This window comes from Panthera leo, chromosome E2, assembly GCF_018350215.1.
Source record: "Panthera leo isolate Ple1 chromosome E2, P.leo_Ple1_pat1.1, whole genome shotgun sequence".
NCBI classification, from domain to species: Eukaryota; Metazoa; Chordata; class Mammalia; order Carnivora; family Felidae; genus Panthera; species Panthera leo.
The window spans coordinates 7,751,212-7,774,070 of record NC_056693.1 but is presented as its reverse complement, the minus strand read 5'-3'; the positions used below and the strand labels follow the sequence as shown (position 1 = coordinate 7,774,070).

General features: G+C 60.0%; 2 protein-coding genes across 3 annotated transcripts; one reads left to right on the top strand and one right to left on the bottom strand.

The window, feature by feature from the left end:
• The first annotated feature begins 125 nt into the window (after positions 1-125).
• Positions 126-6,919, top strand: EMC10 (ER membrane protein complex subunit 10). 2 transcript variants are annotated; one of them, XM_042919408.1, is made up of 8 exons: positions 126-313; positions 1,467-1,539; positions 2,459-2,568; positions 3,500-3,604; positions 3,943-4,124; positions 4,385-4,478; positions 5,381-5,467; positions 5,680-5,750. In XM_042919408.1, exons 1-7 carry the CDS (start codon positions 200-202, stop codon positions 5,465-5,467), a joined length of 765 nt encoding a protein of 254 aa, XP_042775342.1. In that variant the 5' UTR covers positions 126-199; the 3' UTR covers positions 5,680-5,750. The 2 variants fall into 2 exon arrangements, with proteins under 2 accessions (XP_042775342.1, XP_042775340.1); XM_042919406.1 differs by lacking the exon at positions 5,381-5,467 and having other exon boundaries at positions 5,680-6,919.
• Positions 6,920-9,693: 2,774 nt separating this feature from the next.
• On the bottom strand, positions 9,694-21,438 carry LOC122208877 (vegetative cell wall protein gp1-like). The gene is made up of 4 exons (XM_042920334.1): positions 21,316-21,438; positions 19,927-19,986; positions 10,673-11,888; positions 9,694-10,523 (listed from the first exon to the last, which is right to left on the bottom strand). Exons 1-3 carry the CDS (start codon positions 21,436-21,438, stop codon positions 10,926-10,928), a joined length of 1,146 nt encoding a protein of 381 aa, XP_042776268.1. The 3' UTR covers positions 9,694-10,523; positions 10,673-10,925.
• Positions 21,439-22,859: the final 1,421 nt, after the last annotated feature.

Here is a 22,859-nt window from a genome sequence, read left to right as displayed (position 1 = left end):
GAGACGCCCGTTTGTGACGTCATACTAGGGGGGCGGTGCCTAGAGACCGGGGAGGTGCCTAGATCTGGGCGTGGCGGCGGCCACTCTGTGACGTCAGACGCCCGTGGCGGGCGCTAGTGCGCAGGCGCAAGGAACTGGCGCAGGCGCATGGGAGGCGCCGAGCTCACTCCCGCCCCTGGCCTGGTGGGAAGGGGTGAAAATGGCGGCGGCCGGCGCTGTGGCTACTCGGCTGCTCCTGCTCCTGCTGATGGCGGCAGCAGCCCCCAGCCGCGCGCGGGGCAGCGGCTGCCGGTCCGGGACCGCTCTGCGGGGGGTGAGTGCTCATTAACCCTGACGGGGAGCGGGGCTGACGGAAATCCTGGGTCTCGGGTGTTTACATCGGGTAAGGTGGGAACGAGGCATTGCAGGGCCAGGAGAGAGGAAGAGGTGAAAGTGAGAGTATAGTTAGGAAGGCTCTAGCTCGTGAACATACACGAGTGGGCGGGCCTCGGATGGACTCTTGGTGCCTGGACTTTGGGTGGTTTGAAAACGAGGATTCGCCGTTGGGGCCAGAACCTCAAGTTAACGCTCAACACCACTAGGGATCCGCAGTCTTAAATATGCACGAGGAGGTGTGGCTCGGGTGGAATCTTGGCGAATCAGACATAGGGGCGGCTAAAACGAAACCGTTAGAAGGGCTCTGGAGTGATTGGACCGGAGTCCTGTTCCTGAATATGCATAAGAAGGGCGGGATCTTGAGTTCCAGGATTAAAATCTGGACACGGGTTTGCGAAGGTGTGAGGGCTGCGTAGGTGCAAGGGCGTAAGGTGGGGGATGCAAAGGTAGGAGACATTTGAACTTAGAGGAATGGATGGCGTGGAATATTTTTTTTTTAATTTATTTATTTCGAAAGAGAGAGACAACGAGCACGGGAGGTGTAGAGAGAGAGGAGACAGAAGATCTGAAGCGAGCTATCAGCGCCAGCCGGATGTGGGGCTGGAACTCACAAACCAGGAGATCGGACCCGAGCTGAAGCCCCAGGGCTTAATCCCCTGAGCCAGCCAGGCACCCCCAGAGGGCGTGGTCTCTTGTATGTACTTGATAAGGGTCGGAATTCCGGAGGCATGGTGGCTATTGTGGCTGTTAAAGGCAAAAAAGGGGCCACTTGAATATTAGGTTGGGAAGCAAGCGCAGGTATCCTTTAACTCATGAATGTTTATGATGCTAGGTGTGAAAGTGACCTGGAGATAGTTGCCTTAGAAGCAAGGTTACGCTTGTTTGCAGGCTCTAGTTTTCTGGGGACGGTCCAGATCATGAATTTTCATGAAAGGGGCGGTTCCCAGTGGAATCGTGGACAAGTGTCAATGTTTGGAAAAGAGTATGAAAATAAGGTTCCTTCCTCAGCCTGCATCTGTCCCGGGGTCTGTGGTCTTGCCCTGCTGAGGGCTCTGATTGTCCTCACCGGGGGACCTCTCTCTCACCTGCAGGCGGGGGCAGAAGGTCGAGAGGGTGAGGGCTGTGGCACCGTGGGGCTGCTGCTGGAGCACTCATTTGAGATCGGTGAGTCTAGCAACGTTCCTTGTCTCGGCCCTTACCTGGTGCCAGGTGAAGTCAACAACGTGGGTCTGGTGCCACCCAGTGTGAGACATGCCATCCATTTACTACCAGCTTTGCCCCTAGGAGTGTGTTTGGATTATTCTGGGGGCGGTTGGGGCAGGGAGGGCACGAGAGAGTAAGAACTCTACCTTTGGATACTCCCTCACCTGTAAAGTAAATCCTAGTTTCAGAAAGGCCAGTGCAGCAGTAATAACCTCAGAGCAGACTTTTCAGACCAGTCACCTTGTGCCCTGCATTCGTGGCTAGATGTTCTGCATGTATTCACTCAAAAGTGCTCTCAGCAGTCATGCAACGCAGCGGGCGTTAGGGATAGCCCCGTTTTCCAGAAGGGGAAACTGAGGTTCAAAGGGGCATCGCATAAGGTCCTTTTGTAAGTGAATGGCAGAGCCAGGACCTGCTCTACAGCCCAGCTTAAACTACTGGGATTCAGGCATTCAGATTCCCAGAGCACAGATGTCAGTGCGGCCCGGAGGTCTGAGGTCCCAAACTCTGGAACACTTGTTTGAAACACTGAACCTGGGACCCTCTGCACTCCTCCTGACTCGGTCCCTGGCATCTGCCCGGAAAAGCCCCATGGATTCCGACATGGCCTAACGGTTGGAAGCCCCTCTATTTTATAGTGAAAGAACTGAGGCTCAGAGAGGTCAGGTGACTGCCCGGCAAGGCAGAGGCAGGGCTTAGGAGCTGTTGTGTTCACACGTCTGCTGTGGACTGCCCTGTGAGATAGGAGAGCAGGACTTGGTGGGGGGTGTCCCCCCGTTGCAGGTGGGAAGATGAGGGCGGGGCGCTCAGGAGGGAGAAGCAACCTGGTCACTGCGAGGATTGAAGGTTGAAGCGGTCGCTGAGCCCTGACTCCCCACAGATGACAGTGCCCACTTTCGGAAGCGGGGCTCGCTGCTCTGGAACCAGCAGGATGGCACTTTGTCCCTGTCACAGCGGCAGCTCAATGAGGAGGAGCGGGGCCGGCTCCGGGTGAGGAGGGGACCTGGGGCTCTGCTGGGATACGGGGGACATGTGCCTTGGAGCACGAGACACGTGCTGCAGGGCCTCTGGCCGGACCATTCCTTGTACCCAGTACGTCCTGTTCCCCCAAGTTTAATATAGTTAGCTCCTCTCGCCTTTCCAGATTCAACCAAGACGCCTTGCAGTCAGCTAGGAGGAGATTTGCTTGGGAGGAGAAAGAGATTCCTGTAAGAACCGAAGGTTAACGCAAGAATGTGATTTCTGCCGTAGCCTGCTCCATGGCCTCCTCGAGGGCCGGGCTCCTTCCAGACGTGGCTCAGTCCTCCCTAGAGATGGGGCAGGGAGGTGCAGCAGGCCAGAGAAAGAGAAGAGGGTGGGGTGGGGGGGCAGAGGGAACAGCCGTCTTTTAGGGAAAGCTCACAGAAGCTGCCACAGTCCGCTTCCATTCTGTCCCTTTGGCCAGGTGCAGTGGCAAGGGAGGCTGGGGACGGCAGGTTTCATTCTGGGCAGGCACGTGCCCTCCCTGTGGGAGATGGTGCACCGCCGCCAGCCTTCCTGTATGGCGCCCACGTGATTGTTTGTCGCAGCTGCCTCCCAAGAGACTTTCTTGCTCGTGCGATTGGGGAGTCCACATATGGGGTGGGCCAAGGGGCAGCTGGATCCAGGTGTGGGAAGAGTGTCCTTGGGACTCACTCCATCAGTGGGCTGGGCTCTACTCCCCTTGACGTGGTTTCTCCCCCAGGTGGAGCGCCCAGTGGCTCCTGGCCTCACCCACCAGCAGGGCCTCACCCACCAGCAGTATGAGGGTCACTCCTGGGTCAGGGATTGGGGAGTGCTGGCTGAGCGAGACTGGAGAAGGGTTCCCCGGGCCCAATGGCAGTCCCGGCCTGGCTGGGGCCAGGCGCTGTCCCTCTCACTGCCACCCTCCTCTGCCCTGCAGGATGTGGCGGCCTTGAACGGCTTATACCGTGTCCGGGTCCCTCAGCGCCCTGGGGCCCCTGACGGCCCAGAAGCCGGTGGCTACGTCTCCTCCTTTGTCCCCGCGGTGAGTCGGTGATGAGGACCATCCTCGCTCCTCCCACTTGCCCCAGCCTGGCTTCCACCGTTTGTTGCCCCAGCGTTTATGGACAGGGAAGACTCAGGCCTGGCCTTGCTCTCAAGGGTCTCCTGGGCTGGAGGGGGACAGTCCCGGTGGTGGGCGCTTTGATGGGGCAGCACAGGGCCTAATGGGGAAGTTGTCACGCTTGGGCCTGTGCCCGAGGGTGGAGGGAACCACGAAGGGCTTTGAAAGATCTTTCTGGGCCCCGTGAGAGGGGCTGGAGGCTCGGGGGTCTTGGCGCGGGCAAGGTCTGGTGGCGACCCTCCCCTCCCTGCCCCCCCTAGTGCTCCCTGGTGGAGTCGCACCTGTCGGACCAGCTGACGCTGCACGTGGATGTGGCTGGCAACGTGGTGGGTGTGTCGGTGGTGACACACCCCGGGGGCTGCAGGGGCCACGAAGTAGAAGATGTGGACCTGGAGCTGTTTAACACTTCTGTGCAGCTACAGCCACCAGCCACCGCCCCAGGGTGAGGACGGCAGGGTGTGGGTGCCCCAGCATGTGGGAGCTCCAGGGTGTGGTGCCCCAGGGTGCAGTTGCTCCAGGATGTGGGTGCCCCACAGTGCGGGTACCCCAGGGTGCGGGTGCCCCAGGGTGTGGGTGCGCAGGGTACAGGTGCAGGGCACGGCATGGACAGCATTGTCTCCGTCCTGCTGCCGCCTTTGCTGCCGGTGTCCTTGTGGGCTGAGCCCAGCCCCTTACCCTGTCTCCTCCTTGGCCCGCCCCTAGTCCTGAGACGGCTGCCTTCATTGAGCGCCTGGAGATGGAACAGGCCCAGAAGGCCAAGAACCCCCAGGAACAGAAGTCCTTTTTCGCCAAATATGTGAGTGGAGCTCTGCCTGCCCCTCTCCCTCCCATCCTGAGTCCCCCTCTGCCCTTCTCTCCCCTGTGGCCCTTGGCCTGTTCCTCATTCTCCAGGCCTCCTGTGCACGGGGCTCGCTTGTTGCCTCTGGGCATGCCCCCCTGGCACCTGGGCTGAGCCCGAGGCCCGGCCGGACCAGGTGAGGACCGTGGAGCCGTGTCTGCTCCTGGCAGCGGTCACGGGACATCCGGTCTCCGCAGATGGGCCGGCCCAGAGCCGGGCAGTGCTGGGGAGCAGGGATGGCCCCTCAAGCTGGGGGCAGGTGCGGTGCTGGTCTTGAGCAGAGACAGGCCCGTCCGCAGGAAGTGCAGTGTGGAGGGCTGTGGTCAGGCCGGGGTCTGTTCTGGGAGGAGCCTGGGACGAGGCCTGAGCCGGGCCGGTGTTAACAGGGCGGGAGGCAGGGATTTCAGCGGAATGGGAAGATCGGGAAAAGAGAAGGTGGGTGCTGGGACGCCAGCGGCTTTGCGAAGGGGCACTTCAGGGAGGCAGGGCTATGGGTGTTGGTGTGCAGGAGGCTGGTCTGGAGCTGGAGAGGGACCCGGCTTGTGCTGCCGGGCTGGGGCGGGTGGGAGGAACTGAGGGCACCGAGGGCGGAAGGCTCGTCCCACAAGGCCAGGGCGGGGGACGGCGGAGGCCACTGTGGGTGGGGAATGCCAAGTCCTACCGCCCTGAATAGGGTGCCGGTGAGGGGGCCTCCATTAGTTTGCCAGTAGGTCCTGACCTCAGGGCAGCCTGACAGCTGAACTGCGGGGAAACTGAGGCACAGAGAGGCCGAGGGCCCGCTGCCCCAGCTCTGCTCTCCCCAGTGGCCACAGGACCCCATGGCCACCCCTAGCCCTGACCTGTACCCCCTCCCTCCCCAGTGGCACCTCATCCTCGGGGGGGCCGTGTTGCTCACAGCCCTGCGTCCTGCCGCCCCGGGGCCCACGCCGCCGCCGCAGGAGGCCTGAGTGAGGACTGAGCCCCCTCCCGCCTCCACCCTCCCTGCACCCCACCTGCCCTCCCCCAACCTGTAGTGATGTAGGGGACCCGGGCCCCCTTCCCTCACGTGGCCTCCCCTCACTCCGGCGCCCCCACCTTCCCTGCCCTGGGGGAACGCTGCTCATACTCAATTCTCTTGTTTCTGTGTCTCTGTCTGTCTGTCATCCTTTCTGGCCCACAGTGGATGTACATCATTCCCGTCGTCCTGTTCCTCATGATGTCAGGAGCGCCGGATGCCGGGGGCCAGGGAGGGGGCGGCGGCGGGGGTGGTGGTGGGGGCAGTGGCCGCTGAGGGGCCTGTCAGCACCCTGGTCCTCTGTCATCCAGGCAACTCCCTTCTTGCCCAGAGTGCCCGTGTCCTTGGTTGTCCGAAGGATTTGCCAGCCCATCCCGTGTCCGTCCCGTGAGGATGGGAGGACGTCCCCTCCCCAGGAGTCCTTTCCCTCGGTCCTTGCTGTTTCTGTGGCTGGGGGCTACCTTCTGGTGCACTCCGCCTTCCCCTGTGGCCCCTCTGCAGCCGCAAAGGCTTCCCGTGCCCACAGCGTGCAGCTTGAGCTTCTGGGCCAGCTCTGACCTTGTGTTTGTCCCCCCGTTTCCGCCCCGAGCCTCACAGTTTGGGAACATGCCGAGTTCTCTCCAGCCTCTGTGCCTTTGTTCGTAGTCTTCTCGTCCTGCCTGTCCCAGGCTGGGCTAGATGGTCCCCCTAACTTGTCTGACACTGGATTGGGCCATGTGCTTCCCACCTGTCTGCCCTGAGGGGCCTGGCGCAGAGCAGGTGTGGGCTGGCCAGGGGTCCCCTCCCCAGCGCCCCCCCCCCCCCCCCAGGCTCCGTTCCTCCCAGCAGCCCCGCCTTGGTCCTCCCAGCAGCCCCGCCTTGGGATCCTCCCCCGGCCTTTATCTGCCCATGGCCCTGAGCAGTTTAGGCTGCTTTGTCAGGATGCCAGGCCTTCGGTAAGCTTTGGGGCATGAAGAAATTATGTTAGAAGTGAAAACAAAACTAATACTTAGTGGAGTCGAGGGCCGGATGATGTAAATAGAACCCGTTTCCCTGTCCGGAATGTCTTCCCTGTCTGGGCACTGGGAGGCCACTGCCTGGCTTTGCTGTTGATCACCCCCTCCCTTTGTCTATTTAAAAACATTCAAAAGTATATTGAAATACATCCGAGTTTTAAAAAGCAACTCAGCAGCCGAATGCAACCGTCGATTTGGTTCCAAGGAAATCCCAGTGCCCAGGCTTTACTGAATTTCCGCCGTTCACTGTACGTTATTATTCCGAAACACACACGAATGGCTCGCGGGGCCGCCGTAATGGCTGTGCGACGCTCCACGGTGTCGTATGGCTGTTGATTCAACTGTTCCCCAAATGTTCCACATGCAGCTTCCTGCTCAGTGTGGTTAATAAATAGCAGTGTTATCCAGGCTCTCTTTGGTGAGTTTGAATTCTTTTCCCGGGGACTCAGAACTAAAAGTGGAATCTCTACGGCAGATCGGAGACACTTTTATGGAAAGGGGACGCACTCGTGTGGCTCTGCTGGCGAAACGACATAAAAGGGGTGTGGTGGGCGGTTGTTCCCCCCAAATGCTCTTTTTAAAAAAGATTTTTTTTTTAATGTTTATTTATTTTTGAGAGAGAGCAGGGGTAGGGGCAGAGAGAGATGTTTATTTAAAAACACTAAAAAAATGTCTGACGACAGAGAGCCCAATGTGGGGCTCAGACTCAGGAGCCACGAGGTCATGGCCTGAGCTGAGGTCTGACGCTTAACCGACTGAGCTACCCAGGTGCCCCTTTTGTGGCTTTTAATATATAAAAAAAAAATTTTTTAATGTACGTTTATTTTTGAGAGAGAGAGCATGAGCGCGGGAAGGGCAGAGAGAGGGAGGCGGAAAGGGCAGAGAGAGGGAGACACAGAATCCGAAGCAGGCTCCAGGCTCTGAGCTGTCAGCACAGAGCCCAATGCGGGGCTCGAACTCACAAACCGTGAGATCGTGACCTGAGCCAAAGTCGGCGCTTAACCGAAGGAACCACCCAGGCGCCCTTGTGGCTTTTAATACATAGGGCAGTGTCCCCGAGTTATTCTAACCTGGCATTTCTTTCTCCACCAGCATGTGCCAGCATGTCTCATGTTTCTCCTGTCTGTGTTTCATATGACCTCTAAGATTGCCCTGGTAGTGTTTACTGGTGCTTTCTTGGACAGGGTTCAGACTCCGAGTCCTTAACCCTTTGTCTCATTTGCAGGTGCATTCTTGCCCCAGGCGTTTGTTGGACCATTTTGTAATTTTTAAAAATGTTTTATTTATTTTTGAGAGACAGGGTACGAGCAGGAGCAGGGCAGAGAGAGAAGGAGACACAGAGTCTGAAGCAGGCTGCAGGCTCTGAGCTGTCAGCACACAGCCGGACGCGGGACTCGAACTTGTGAACCGTGAGATAATGCCTGAGCCGCAGTCGGATGCTTAGCCGACTGAGCCACTCAAGCGCCCCCCATTTTGTAACTTTTTAGTGGATTGAGATTGAGATCTTCATCGATCTGATTACTTTCTTTTTCTCTAGGGGTTTTTTGATCACTCTGGAGCCAGCAGAGTTAATCTGTGGTATATTCCAGTCAACGTCTGAGCCAGTTTAGGCTCCTTGGGGTTCTGTCCACGTTAAACTTTCCTAATTCTTGCTTGTCCCCGGAGAGTTCATTTACTATTTCATCTTATCAGGGTATCCGGGATAGAGCCCAGAACTCAAAAGATACCATAGGATCCAAAGCAAAGGGCCTTGCGCTCACCCCAGCCTGGTACCCGTTCCCCTTCCTGGGGGGCCGCCCGCATCTTCGGTCTCCTGTGCACTGCTTTGGAGATACTCTCTACGTAACCACGCGAGTGTGTACGTAAATCGTCTTACAAAGTGTGTTGCTCTAGTGTTTTCCTCCCCTTTAAACCAGAGAGGTTTCCATCTTGGATGCAGAGTGCATGGCTGGCTTGGGGTTGAGTTCACGGGCCCCTCGTGGATGGACCTTTGGGTGGTTTCACGCAGCACTCCAGGAATCCCCACGTGCCTGCCTCATTTTGGGCCCATGCACGCGTGTCCGCAGGACACGCTCCCAGGTGGGGACTCGCCGGGGGCGGTCTCAGCCACCTCCTCCCTGTCACACTGGAGCTCTTCTTGCTGACTGTCCTCAAGCCCACCTCCAGTTCAGACCCCCCTCCTGGTCTCCAGACCCAGAGTGTCCTCTCGGGGACCTCTGAGAGTCACCGCCACCTGTCTGCCCCCAGTCAGAGCTCCTGCAGGAATCCGTACGCAGGCGTGCGGTGCCGCCACCTACCTGACCTCAGACCAGAGCGCTGCTGTGCCCTACTCTGCTGTTCCTCCCTGCCTCACCCCTTCTCTGTCCCCATGGCCCCAGCCCTGGCCGCCTCCTCCCTGGCCTCATGAGGGGATTTCTGACACCAGGGCTGTCCTCGCTTCTCCCCCGCTCTTAGCCTCTCCGCGGCTCCCCAGCACCCTCGGGACAAAGTCCCAGGGCCTCTGCCTTGCCTTTGAGGCCCAGTAGCTTTTGTTCTATTCCTCCTTTTCAGCCTCATTGATGAGCACCCCCCAGCCCTAACAGGTGAGTCCCTCAAATACCACCGGCCAGGCCGGAGGCACCCTCCACCCCCTCATAGCCTCAACCCCATTCTGTCCTCCCCCTCTCTCTCTGCCCCTGAGGAGCCCCCTCTCTCCCTCCTCTGGCCTCCTGTCCTCTGGTCTGAGATGGGAGGGCACCTGCTACGTAAGTGCTCAATAGAGGGGTTGCCTCCCTCCTGGGTTTCCTGCCTCGCCCTCTGGATGCCCCTCTTTGCCCCCAAGATGTTACCTGCTCCGTGGCGTGTAGGAAACCCCTTTCCCACTCCAGGGTTTCATATTGTCATTTAGATACGCTTAGGACAGCGTTGTAGGACAGGCACTCTTGAAATCCGTAAGGCTGGGGCGCCTGGGTGGCTCAGTCTGTTAAGCATCTGACTTTGGCTCAGGTCATGATCTTGCTGGGCGTGGGTTCGAGCCCCACGTTGGGCCCTGTGCTGACAGCTCAGAGCCTGGAGCCTGCTTCGGATTCTGTGCCTCCTTTTCTTTCTGCCCCTCCCCCCCCCCCTTGGTGCTCTGTCTCTCTCAAAAATAAATAAAAACATTAAAAAGAAATAAAATCTATAAGGCTAATAATTTAAGTATTTTAAAGACTCTCCTATGGCAAATTATGCCTTGTAGCAGGTACTTTGGGAAACAGTTCTGTAGCCTCCATTATTTAACCCAGTGAGCATCGGCCGCTTACTGGGGCATCTCTAGCTGTCAGTCATTCTCCTTTGCTGGCACCCACCTTCCATCTCAGCAGGACACAATGGTGTCCTTACAGGGGAAAACTCAACGTGGCCCAATTCCTAGAAACAGGCCGCCAAGCAACTTTCCTTTGTTTCTCCGGGAAGAGTCATGCTTGTATTTCCATGGCAACGCGGAAAGAACCCACCCATGGAATGACTTGAAAACGTGAAGGGTGGAGGTTTCAGTTGAAAACCAAAGAGCTTGCTGGGTATGATGTTTCCATATTGACCAGGAGTGAAAATTTTCACATTTTTACAGAATTTTGCAAATTTCCCGTCTCCCCTCCCCCCACCAACAGCTCTCCTCCCACCCACGCCTCCCCCCAAGCATTCCAGTCCCTGCAGGGCTTTTTTGTTTTTGTGTTCTTCGCGGCCATTCACGGTGCCTAATCCAGCCGGGTTGCAGTTCCGTCCTTTATCAGTAGGCGGCGATAAAAGGTTTCGCGCCGCCAGAGAATACCTCCCAGGCCCATAGGATACTCCGCCGGATAGTCTGGGGAGGTCGGGCCCACGTGGCCCCTCTCCACGAAGAGAAGTGCCCTGCAGGGGGTGCTGTTGGCCCTTTGGGAAGGCCGGCGTCCCCACGAAGCCTCTGTCCTAGCAGATGCTGATCTTCGGGAACACCGGTGCCTACGTTCTCATCCGTGAAATGGGAGTCGGGTGAGGTCCTCCCACGCTCCATGTCGCCTGAGGAAGAGAGGACTGTGGGGGGTTGGGGAGGGGAACGGGGCAGAAGGGAGGCAGCCTCCTTCCCACCATGCTCACCAAGCCCACCAGGGATCAGCAGAGTGGGGAAGGAGCAGGGTGGCCCAGCCAGTCCCTGCCCTGCCACTTACATGCTGTGGTCTCCAGGCAACTCACTCCCGGTCTCTGAGCCAGCTCCTCGTTTCCTCCTTCCTGGGCCAGGGCCAGGCCTCCTTCCTCCGGGCAGTGTCCAGGGTCCAGGACAGACAGAAAAGAGAGAGAGAAAGGGTGTCACACATGCCCTTGCACCTCGGGGGGCCGCAGGCTTCGCAGCCCTGCTTCGGGCCGTCCAGCCTCTTGCCACGAACGCGGCACCGATCCCCAGGTGGATGTCAGCTCAAGACTTCAGGCAGGGAGACGGGAGAGGAGCTCAGGGCCCCTGCGGGGGGCTGGGCGTGGAGGGGCCTCCCGGGAGACAAGGCTCAGAGGAAAGGAGGCCAGTGCGAGGGGAGAAGTCTGGGAGGGGAGAGAGAGAGAAGGAAAGAGGGAGCGAGATTGAAGGGGTGGGGAGAGAAGGGATGGAAGCCAGCAGGAGAGGGGAGCCAGGAGGAAAGAAGGGAAGAGAAAGCGCAGGGGGAAACACACGAAATGAGGAGGGGTACGAGGAAGGGAGACCGAGAAGACAGGCTGGGGGGAGGCCCTGAGAGAGAGGCGGAGAGGGGAGACGGTGGCGGGGAGAACGACGTCTGGGGAAGGAGAAGGAGGGAGAGAGGTGAAGGGAGAGAGTCGGCAGTGGAAGGGAACGCACGGGAGAAGACGGGCGGAGGCAGAAGACGGTCCGGGAGAGCAGGGGAGGGCGCGGAGCGGAGGAGCGAACCGGGAGCCGCGAGGCCAGACGGGGTAAGAAGGCAGAGACGCAGGGCGGGGAGAGCGGAAGGGGACGGGGAGGAACGGGGACAGCGACAGAGAAGGAGGGAGAGCTCGGCCAGGGCCGCGACGAGAAGGCCAAGGCGGGGCAGGACAGGGAGGAGAGCAGGCAGAGGAACGGGGGAGAGCGGACGGGAACTGAGACAAGAACAAGGGGGACCCGAGTGTGGAGAGCGAGCGAGCGGGCGAGCAGGCGGGATAGAGCGGGGCGGAGGAGGAGAGAGGCCGAGAAAGGAGGGGTGTGAGCGAGGGGCGGGGAGTGCCAGGCGCGCGTGGAGCCCCGGAGGGGGTGGGGAGGTGAGAGAGGAGGGAGTGGAAGAAAAGGGATGGGGAGGAGAGAGCACAAAGCCGCGCTGAGAAGAGTGAGGGGGGCAGTGAGGGGCGGCTGGGGAGCGAGAGGGGGAGGGGAAGGGATGGGGGAGGGAGCGGGGGTCGGAAACACTGGCGGGGGGAGGGGGCCCCCCCGCAGGGGCCGGGGCGCGCACGCGCACAGGTAGACGCGCGCGGACGCAGAGGCACAGGCGAGCGCACACAGACAGGCGCGTGCGCGCGCACGGGCCGGCCCCGATAGGCGCGCGCGCGCGCGCGCAGACTGGCAGGGGCAGGCACGCGCACTCCCCGAAGCCGAGGCCGGGGCCGGGGTCGGGTGGGCGGGGGGTGGGGGTGGGGGGCCGGCCGAGGAAAGGCGACCGGAGACCGAGGTCACACCCCGCTGCGGAGACGCCTCTCCCTCCTCGGCGCCCGGCCGCCACGCCGCGGGCGCTTCTGTCACGGAAGAAGTGTCACAGGAGACGAAGAAGTGACAGCCGGGAACACCGACAGCCCGGAGCCCACGGCGTGCGGAAGGAGCCGGGTGATGAAGGGGGCCGAAGGAACGACAGAGCCGGAGCCAGAGAAGAGGCAAGGGAGGCTGTGTCGCCTCCTGAGAGACGGGGCCCTTCCGGGTCGCCGGCAGTGTCCCCCGGCCCCGGGCGCGCGAGGAGCTGGAGGCCGGCGGGCTGGCGGTCCCGGGACGTGACCTGACTGTCGCGAAATGGGACACCCAAACCACGGGGCTGTCTGTTCGGGGGCAGGAGACGGGTGTCACCAGCTCGTGGGGGAACCCGGCCGGGGGCCTCCCCGCTGTCGGAGGCGGCAGGGGGCCGGGGGCGCGGCCGGGGACCTGGGGGGAGGGGCAGATGTGGGGCCGAGAGACCGACGGACGCGACGGGATGAGGGAGACCCTCGGGGACGACACCAGGGGGAGAAATGGAGAAGGAAAATGTTGGGGGGAGGGCGTGGAGGGGGTAGAGACGCAAGGGCGGGAGGACCCGGGCCGGGGGGGGGGGTGTGGGGGGAGGAGACGGAGCAGAAAGAGGAGTAAAAAGTCCTTGAAAAGAAGGTACAGTGAAAAGCCGAGCGAGAGTGTGGACAGAAAGGGGGGGCGGGGATAGGAGACCCCATGGAGGGACGGTGGGGGGACAGAATCGGCGTGTGAGAGAGGGCCCGAAGCCGGGAGACGGGGAGGGGAGCAGGGACTGGCAGGTGGAAAGCAGGACAGTGCTCCCCGAGCACAACCCGAAGAACGGGAGGTTGGCGTGAGAAGCAGATACAAGGAAAAGAAGCTGGAAGCGAAGGAGACAGGAGTAGAGGAAGAGGAGAGGCGCGCAGAGAAGCGGAGGGAAGTGGGGGACCTGCCACACGGGGCCCCCAGAGCGGCCCCTCCTGTCCTGGGCGCTGCTGTGTGGATGCCACCTCCGTCCCCGTCGCCACCGCCTGGAGGGCAAAGGGAGGGGGCAGACGAGGGGGCGGAGTGAAGCGCGGCGGGGAGGAGGGTATGGGGTGGGCTTGAAGTCCTGGGGGAAGGAGAGAAGCTTCCGGAGAGGGTGAGAGCCGCGGGGCAGGGAGCCAGCCGGGGTGGGGTTGGGTGGGGGAGGGTGAAGAAGGACAGGAGCTTCGGTTCAGAATTGGGGGAGGGGTGTGTGTGACATAAAGAGTAACTCTGAGGAGCACGATGAGAGGCATAAAGAAAACCTGCGTGGGGGTGTGGGGGGAGGCCCAGCTGGGGACGGAAGGGAGAGGGGGAGGCAGAGGAGGAGGAGGGGGGAGGGAGAGGAAGAGGAGGAGAGGGAGGAGGGGAAAGGGGGGGAGGGAGGAGGGAGAGGAGGAGGGGGAAGGAGACAAGGAGGAGGAGGGGGAAAGAGGAGGAAGAGGAGGAGAGGGAGGAGGGGGAAGGGGAGGGGGAGGAGGGGGAGAGGGAGGAGGGGGAAGGAAAGGGGGAGGAGGAGGAAGAGGGGGAAGGAAAGGGGGAGGAGGGAGAGGGGGAGAGGGAGAGGGGGAGAGGGAGGAGGGGGAGGGGGAGGAGGGGGAAGGAAAGGGGGAGGAGGAGGAAGAGGGGGAAGGAAAGGGGGAGGAGGGAGAGGGGGAGAGGGAGGAGGGAGAGGAGGAGAGGGGGGAGGGGGAGGAGGGGGAAGGAAAGGGGGAGGAGGAGGAAGAGGGGGAAGGAAAGGGGGAGGAGGGAGAGGGGGAGAGGGAGGAGGGAGAGGAGGAGAGGGGGGAGGGGGAGGAGGGGGAAGGAAAGGGGGAGGAGGAGGAAGAGGGGGAAGGAAAGGGGGAGGAGGGAGAGGGGGAGAGGGAGGAGGGAGAGGAGGAGGGGGAGGGGGAGGAGGGGGAAGGAAAGGGGGAGGAGGAGGAAGAGGGGGAAGGAAAGGGGGAGGGGGGAGAGGGGGAGAGGGAGGAGGGGCAAGGGGGGGGGAGGAGGAGGAGAAGCCAGACTCCATCAAGACGGTGTGCGCAGAAGCAACTAGAAGGTGGTGTGAGGAGGAGAGCGGGTCAGAGACGATGCGGAGACCAAGCGGGTGGGGACAGGGGAGCGGGTGAGAAAAAAGACGAAGAAGGAGACTTCCTGAGACAGGGAATCAGAGACGGAGACTCTGTCTCTGAGAGAGAGAACGCCTGAGATGGTCTGAGAGACAGAGTGAGAGAGAGAGTCAGAAAGAGTCTGCGAGTCAGACGGAGAGAGAGAGGGTCGGAGAGGGAAGAGAGTCTGAGGGAGAGGCAGGGAGAGAGACGGAGGGTCTGAGAGAGAACCTGAGGGAGCCAGTCCGAGAGAGTCTGAGAGACAGAGTGTGAGAGAGTCAGAGAGAAAGAGACAGAGTCAGAGAGTCTGAGTCGAGAGAGACAAAGCCTGAGAGTCAGAGAGAGAGAGAGAATCTGAGAGGGTCTGAGAGACAAGGTCCGAGAGTCTGACGGAGAGTCTGAGAGAGACAAAGTCGGAGAGAGAGGATCAGAGAGGGAGACAGGGAGGGAGAGAGTCTGAGAGACACCGAGTCCTAGAGAGTCTAAGAGACAGTCTGAGGGAGAGACAGAGAGGTAGTCTGAGAGACAGCGACTGAGTCCGAGAGTCAGACTGAGAGACACCGAGGCATAGAGTCTGAAAGAGACAGACTGTGAGAGAGACACAGTCTGAGAGAGTTCGAGAGAGAGTCTGAGAGAGAGCGACTGAGTCTGACAGAGAATCTGAATGAGAGAGAGACAGCGTGAGAGACTCAGAGAGACAGAGACAGTCTGAGAGACACCGAGTCATAGAGAGTCTGAAAGAGAGAGACTCTGAGAGAGACAAAATCTGAGAGAGTTTGAGAGAGAGTCTGAGAGACAGAGACAGAGAGATAGTCTGAGAGACAGCGACTGAGTCTGAGAGAGAATCTGAATGAGAGACAGTGTGAGAGAGAGAGAGAGAGTCTGAGAGACGGGGGGGGGGGGGTCAGAGAGACAAGAGTCTGAGGGAGAACCTAAAAGAGTCTGAGAGAGAGGCAGGGAGACAGGATCTGAGGGAGACAGTCTGAGAGACAAAGTGCGAGAGAGTCTGAGAGAGACAGAGTCCTGGAGAGTCTGAAAGAGAGAAACTCTGAGAGGGACAAAGTCTGAGAGCGTCTGACAGAGACAGCCTGAAAGAGTCTAAGAGACAGTCTGAGAGAGAGGGAGAGAGTCTGAGAGACACAGAGAGAGAGAGAGAGAGGGAGAGAAAGAGAAGAGAGTCTGAGGGAGGACCTAAAAGAGTCTGAGAGAGACAGTCTGAGAGAGTCTGAGAGAGTCTGAGAGACAAAGTCCTAGAGAGTCTAGAAGAGAGACTGAGACAGACACGGTCTGAGAGAGTCTAAGAGAGAGAGTCTAAGAGACAGTCTGAGAGACACCGAGTCCTGGAGAGTCTGAAAGAGACAGACTCTGAGAGAGACAAAGTCTGAGAGCGTCTGAGAGACAAGAGTCTGAGAGTCTGAGAGAGAGAATCTGAGGGAGACAGTCGGAGAGAGTCAGAGACAGTCTGAGAGACAAAGTCATAGAGAGTCTAAAAGAGAGACTGAGAGAGACAAAGTGCGAGAGAGTCTGAGAGAGACAGAGACAGTCTGAGAGACACAGAGTCCTGGAGAGTCTGAAAGAGAGAGACTCTGAGAGAGACAAAGTCTGAGAGCGTCTGAGAGAGAGAATCTGAGGGAGACAGAGACAGTCAGAGAGACAGTCTGAGAGACACCGAGTCCTAGAGAGTCTGAAAGAGAGAGACTCTGAGAGAGACAAAGTCTGAGAGAGTTTGAGAGAGAGTCTGAGAGAGAGAGACAGAGAGATAGTCTGAGAGACAGCGACTGAGTCTGAGAGAGAATCTGAATGAGAGGGAGACAGTGTGAGAGAGTCAGAGAGACAGAGACAGTCCAAGAGTCAGACTGAGAGACACCGAGTCATAGAGTCTGAAAGAGACAGACTGTGAGAGAGACAAAGTCTGAGAGCATCTGAGGGAGAGACAGGGAGAGACGGAGAGTCTGAGAGAGAGAATCTGAGGGAGAGTCTGAGAGAGACAGAGACAGTCAGAGAGACAGTCTGAGAGACACCGAGTCATAGAGAGTCTGAAAGAGAGAGACTCTGAAAGAGACAAAGTGTGAGAGAGTCCGAGAGAGATAGCCTGAAAGAGAGAGTCTAAGAGACAGTCTGAGAGACAGAGAGATAGTCTGAGAGTCAGACTGAGTCTGAGAGAGAATCTGAATGAGAGACAGTGTGAGAGAGAGAGAGATAGTCTGAGAGACGGGGGGGGGGGGGGGTCAGAGAGACAAGAGTCTGAGGGAGGACCTAAAAGAGTCTGAGAAAGTCTGAGAGAGACAATCTGAGGGAGACAGTGCGAGAGAGTCTGAGAGACAAAGGCATAGAGAGTCTAGAAGAGAGACTGAGAGAGACACGGTCTGAGAGAGTCTAAGAGACGGTCTGAGAAAGAGAGAGAGAGTCTGAGAGACAGAGAGGGGCGGGGGCGGTCAGGGAGACAAGAGTCTGAGGGAGGACCTAAAAGAGTCTGAGAAAGTCTGAGAGAGACAATCTGAGGGAGACAGTGCGAGAGAGTCTGAGAGACAAAGGCATAGAGAGTCTAGAAGAGAGACTGAGAGAGACACGGTCTGAGAGAGTCTAAGAGACGGTCTGAGAAAGAGAGAGAGAGTCTGAGAGACAGAGAGGGGCGGGGGCGGTCAGGGAGACAAGAGTCTGAGGGAGGACCTAAAAGAGTCTGAGAGAGAGGCAGGGAGAGAGACAGTCTGAGAGAGTCTGAGAGACAAAGGCATAGAGAGTCTAGAAGAGAGACTGAGAGAGACACGGTCTGAGAGAGTCTAAGAGACGGTCTGAGAGAGACAGAGAGATAGTCTGAGAGACACCGAGTCCTAGAGAGTCTGAAAGAGACAGACTGTGAGAGAGACAAAGTGTGAGAGAGTCAGAGAGAGAGAGAGTCTGAGCGACAGAGAGAGAGAGAGTCAGAAAGGGTCAAAGACGGAGGGAGGGAGACAAAGTCAGAGAGTCTAAGAGTCTGAGAGAGACACAGTCTGAAGGAGAGAGAGAGTTTCAGCCAGAGAGTCTGGGACAGCGAAAGAGGGAGAAAGAGAGGGACGGAGACAGAGACCGGGTCAGAGAGAGATTCAAGGAGAGACAGAGAGATTCTGAGAGACAGAGTCGGAGAGAGAGAAAGAGAGAACGTGAGAGAGACAAAGTCTGAGAGCGCAAGTCACAGAGAGAGATGAGAGAGCGAGAGGGGGTGAGAGAGACGCGAGGCAGCCGGTCAGGGGGTCTGACCGAGGCGGGCTGGCGGGCGGGGGTGGGGCGGACACGGGAGCGAGCAGGGGTGGGGGGGAGAGGGAGGGAGGAAAGCCCCCTTCCCCTTCCGTTTTCGGTGTGGCCATCGGCTGGGGGGGGGAGGGGGGAGGTAGTAAGGCGCCTCCTGCACTGGGCACCCGCTGCCTCCCTTGTTCCCTTCTAGCACTTTCTCTCTTGCCGTCTCTCTCAGCCTTCATTCGGTCCCCTTGTCGCTCCCCGACACCGGAGAGTGGCCATTACCCACATCCGCTCTTTTCTGTAATGAAGGAATCAAACTGGAGCCCGGATTTGCTGTCACCGTGGCTGCGAGGGGCCCAGGGGCCCGACGGCCTGCGCTTCTGCAGCGGTGGTGACAGACCCCCCGGAGGGCCCCGAGATCCCTTCTGCCTGGAAATGCTCCCGCTACTGAGAAGGAAGAACAAGAGAAAGACGGGAAGCCAGCGGAGGGGCAGGGCAGGGAAGGGGCAGGGCGGGCAGAAGGTGGAAGGAGCCGTGTCAGTGTGTGTGAATGACCCAGCACACAGCTGGTGCTCCACCAGTGCCCCTTCCCTGTCCCCTTGGCAGCACTGAGAGCAGGAAGGAAGAGGCAGCAGAGGGGAAGGGGAAGGGGGAGGGGGAAGGAGGTAGTGAGCAGGGGAGGCTGTGCTTGTAAAGAGCCTGGCACACGGTAGGTGCTCGAAATGCCCATTCCCGTCTCCAGGAGAGAGGAAACAAGTCAGAAAGAAGGGGAAGAGACCATCATAGCAGAAAAACGGGAGGAAAGACAGCCTAAGGAGAGAGAGAGTCATTGGTGGAAATTGCTGGGCATACAGTAGGTGCTTATTAAGTGATAGTTCTTTTCCCAGGAGAAAGAAGACAGGGAAGCGTAGGCTCCAGCGGAGAGAATAAACAGGAGAAGTTGTGAGGGAAGGAGACGGTGTATGTAGAACAGCGGGCACACAGTAGGTACTTAATAACTGCCCATTCCCCTCCTTGGTAATGAGCACACAAGCAGCCAGGAGGAGGGAAGGGAGCAGAGAGGAAGAGAGAAGGAAGAACAGAGGCAGTGAAGCAAGCCATGGCAGTGTATGCGTAGGAGCGGCACACAGCAGGTGCTTAATTCACGCCTGTCTCCTTCCCCAGGAGAGAGCAGACAGAGCAGAGAGGAGGGGGACGAGCTAGAGCAGAGAAGGAGCCCAGGAGAAGCGAGTGTGTAGGTTAGGCTGTGGGTACCCACGAGGCACTCAGTAAATGCACCTCGTCTTCCTAGGGGCAGAGAGAGAACAAGAGGAAAAGGAAGACGCAGGCACGGGCGAAGGGAAAGGAAGGCTGGCTGAGGTCGAGGGCAGAGGAGGCCGTGAGGGTGGCGGACCGGAAGGAAGGAAGGAACCTCAAGAACTGGCAGAGGAGAGGAGGCACAGGCGGAGGTAGTGCAGGCAAATCATGGGGCACACAGGAGGTGCTCAGTAAATGCTCCTCCTCTTTCCCAAAAGAGGGCCCAGGGAAGGGAGAAGCCTGGCAGAGCGAGAGGGACAGGGAAAAAGAGGCAAGAGGAGATGAGATGGACTGTTAATTGCCTGGCATACAGTAGGTGCTCCCTAGTTGCTTGTCGTCTTCCCCAAGGAAGAGCTGATGGAGCAGAAAGGAGAAGTCAGAAATGAAGGAACAGGGAGAATTGAGGGGGGAGGAGAGTGTACGGAGATTGTCTGGCATACAATGGGTGCTCAATAAGTGCCCATTCCTTCTCTGGCAGGGAGCAGAAAGCAGCAGAAACCACAGGTCCGTGAGATAGCAGGGTGAGAGGACAGCGGAGGAAGCACAGGCGATTGTTTGGCATGCCATAGGTGCTCGGTAAATGTGTGTTCTTTGCCTTGGAAGAGAGCAGAGAGCCCACAAGGATGCGGAGGGGACAGAGGAGAGACAGGGGGAAGGGGGTGAAGAAGGTGTGGGGGAAGGGAGGGAAGATGTGTAAACTACCCAGCACACAGTAAGTGCTCAATATGTGTCCATTCCCTCCCCCGGGAGGGGAGGGAGGGAGCAGAAGGTCAGAAAGGAGAGAGGGAAGAAAGGAATCAGGGGAGGAGAAAAGTGTAGTTGAGAGAGGAGACAGAGTTTGTAAATTTCCCAGCACACAGTAGGTGCCCCACAAATGCGCATTTTCAGACGGATCGGGAAGAAGTGCAGGGAACGGGGCGGGCGGAAGGGACAGCAGAGCCAAGAGTATCAGGTGAGAGGCGGTGTGTGGAACTTGCCCGACAAACACTAGGGATTTAAAAATGCCCGTTTCCTCCAGGAATGGGAGCCGGACGCTGGACGCTCCGGAAGAACAGGCGGGGGGGGGGGGGGGGGGGTGGTCCAGGGGAAGGGGACAAGAGGGTGCGGGGGAGGCCAGGAGGCGTCTCACGTCCTTACAGCACGTGCCCTGGAAACGCTTGTCCCCTTCCCTGGCAAAGCGGAAAGCAGGCTGGGAGGCCAGAGGGAGGAGGATGGGGGAGAAGGGGGAGTCTGAGGGTGGAGGCCGGAGCCGGGCGGCTGGTGGCTGCCCCTCCCCTGGGACCCAGCCCACCCTCCAGCTGCCCGACTGGAGCGGGGTCGGGGACAAGGGCGCATTGTCCCGGGCCTGACAGGGCCCGGTCGGGGAGGGGGGTGGGGGGGCTGCTCAGCTGTGTCAGGGGGGCGGGGCGCTGCCCGGTCTCCGTTTCTGGGTCTCTGAGTCCCTCTGTGTCTCACTGTGTGTGTCCCTGGGCGTCTCTGCCGTCCCACAGTCTGTCCCACCTCTGAGTCTCTGGCCCCCTGTTTTGGTCTCTGTTTCACTGACTCCGGGTGTCCCTCTGCATCGTCTTTCTGTCTCTCTCCCCAGCCTCTCGGTCGGTCTCTCAGCCTCAGTTTCTTGCTGTCTCTGGGAGGGAGGCCCGCCGGGATCGGGTCGGAGGAGTGAGGAAGGAAAGGAGGAGGCCAGGGGAGCGAGAGAGTGAGGACAGAACGGCTTTATTGAGCAGAAACCGCAGCAGAGGGCCTGGCGGCCTCCGACGGGGAGCTGGAGGGGGGAGGGGGCAGGAGACGACAGGGTCGGGAGACGGAGACGGAGGGGAGAGGTGGAGAGAGACGAGCACGAGAGAGTGAGGCCCAGACACGTGGGGGAGGGACGGAGAGACGGGCCAAGGGGAGACGTCGGTGGGAGGAAGAGTCAGATGGAGAGAGGCGGGGAGGGAGGGGAAAAGACGAGGAAGAGAGAGACACAGAAGCGAAGATGAGGGAGAAGAGCGACAGGGACGAGGGGCCAAGATTTACAAAGGGGAGGGGGAGCCACGGAGAGTGAGAAGGAACCGAAGAGGAGGGAGAAGGAAGGAAGGAGCGGGGCAGGGGGAAGAGGAGGAGAGAGACGGACCGACAGACGGAGGGAAGCGGGGAGAGAGGGAGGGAGCCGGGGACAGAGAGAGACAGAGAGAGAGGGCCCAGCCGCTGGGCAGACCGCGGGGAAGTCGAGGAAGGCGCGTGGTCCCTCACCTGGCGTCAGCGGCGGCCGTCCCCCAGGCCCATCTGGGCAATTTAAGGGGCGCCCTGGGGGCGGGACCACTCCCCGCCACCGCCTTATCTGGTCAGCCCCGGGCTCCCAGAGCTAAATTGGGCCTCAGCTGTCAGCACCGGGGGGCGCGGGACAGCTGTCACCCCACCCTGCACCTGCCGCGTGACTGCGTCCCCCCTTCCCGAAACGAGGCGGGGCGGACAGGCCCCCGCGGGTCTGCGTGGTGCGCCCCCAACGGGCGGCCTAGGACTCCGGGGAGCCCCTCACCACCGGGAGCTCTGGGACCCGCCTGGCTGGGCGCCCCGGGGCAAGGGACAGCCTGAGCCAGGCCTTGCTCCCGGGAGAAGTGGGGGCCTCGAAGGTGAGGGCTAGTGAGGGTGCAGGGCGCATGCTGCGTGGTGAGGGGCAGACAGGAAGCACTGAATGGGTGCGCAGGCCCGGGAGGGGGGCTGAGAGCAGGAGGGGAGGGGAGAGGAGGGGAGGGGAGGGGAGGGGAGGGGAGGGGAGGGGAGGGGAGGGGAGGGGAGGAGAGGAGAGGAGAGGAGAGGAGAGGAGAGGGGAGGGCGGGCCCGCCCCCCGCCCCTCCCCAGGTCCCACCCGGTGCTGCGGCTCCTCACTCGGACCATATTAGGCCACAGCGGAGAAGGCACCTGGGGAGGTCACTCAGGCCCAAGAATAGAAACACTCAGGGAGCGCCGCCAGGCTGTCTGGAACTGGCATGGGACAGGCGACAGGCACAGAGGGCAGGAGGGGGCCCGAGATGGCGCAGGGAGATGAAGGCTGATGGAGACACAGAAACATCCAAAAAGAGAGACCAAGAGAGGGACACCGAGGGAGGGAGGGAGGGAGGAGTCGAGACCCGGGTGTGGGACAGCGAGCAGGCTGAAGAGGCACAGAGGGGGCAGGGTGGTGTGGGCGCCGCCCCCGAAGGTGGGGTGACCCAGGACCCCAGCCGTTTCTCTGTCATGTGCTGTTTGACTTTTCACTTTGCAAGTTGCCCTTTGACCTCTGGGAGTCTTGGGAACCAGAGGCGCCAAGCCCAAGTCCCACACGTCAGGCTGGCTTTACGAGGGCGTCCTGCTGTGTCTGCACCCCGCCTTCTTTCGGGTGTCAGGGCTCAGCTTGTGTCCTTGGAAGAACTTGCTGTCCGTCCGGGTGGACCCAGCCTGAGGCCTGGTCGGGGACACACACCCTGCGTCTCCCTGCCCATGGCCTCCCTGTGCCTCTGGGTCCCCCATTTCTGGCCACCCCTAAAAGAGGACCCCACCTTTGCCCAGGCCCCGCTCTACCTGCTTCCCTCCCTGGGCTCACACACACTCATGCCTCCCGGGACAGACCCCCGAAGCCATCTCCTGAGCCCCTGACCCGGGTCTCCCTCCCCCGATGTCACCTGGTCTGTCACATCCCTTATATCCCACTGAGCTCAGCCTGTCCCCCAGACCTCAAACCTCTCCTCGTCTGTTGGGGGTGGCCCTCCACTGTCCCAGGGTCCCAGGGGTCTGGCCCTCATTCCTCCCTTTTGCCCCCAGAATCGCCCGACTGTGTCCCTCTTCCCCTCCCCAGGGTCTGGACTCAGGCCTCTGTCCTCTCCCATCTGGACCCTCAGCCTTCTCCCAGGCCTCCTGGCCGCCAGGCTGTCCCCACACCATCCCCAAGGGGGCTTTCTGAGCCCAGGACTGACCTGTGCCCCCCCCAGCCCCCCCCCCCCCCCACTGTCCTGGACCAAGTCCAGCCCTCAGTGACCCCTTGGAGGCCTTGTGGCCTGGCGGGGACCCACCCTCATCACCTGTCAGTAACAACTGCCCTCCTGG

What these genes read in the sequence shown, in the direction of transcription:
- LOC122208877 (XM_042920334.1), bottom strand. Translation starts at nt 21,438, where the DNA reads ATGCGCCCTGCACCCTCACTAGCCCTCACCTTCGAGGCCCCCACTTCT. An exon ending in GGGTCCCAGAGCTCCCGGTG is followed by an intron (nt 19,987 to 21,315) that starts GTGAGGGGCTCC and finishes CTGGCCTCCCAG; the next exon opens with CCTGCTTTCCGCTTTGCCAG. An exon ending in AGGGCACGTGCTGTAAGGAC is followed by an intron (nt 11,889 to 19,926) that starts GTGAGACGCCTC and finishes TCCCCCCGCCAG; the next exon opens with TGTTTCCGACCCCCGCTCCC.
- EMC10 (XM_042919406.1), top strand. Translation starts at nt 200, where the DNA reads ATGGCGGCGGCCGGCGCTGTGGCTACTCGGCTGCTCCTGCTCCTGCTG. An exon ending in AGGAGCGGGGCCGGCTCCGG is followed by an intron (nt 2,569 to 3,499) that starts GTGAGGAGGGGA and finishes TCTGCCCTGCAG; the next exon opens with GATGTGGCGGCCTTGAACGG. An exon ending in CCACCAGCCACCGCCCCAGG is followed by an intron (nt 4,125 to 4,384) that starts GTGAGGACGGCA and finishes GCCCGCCCCTAG; the next exon opens with TCCTGAGACGGCTGCCTTCA.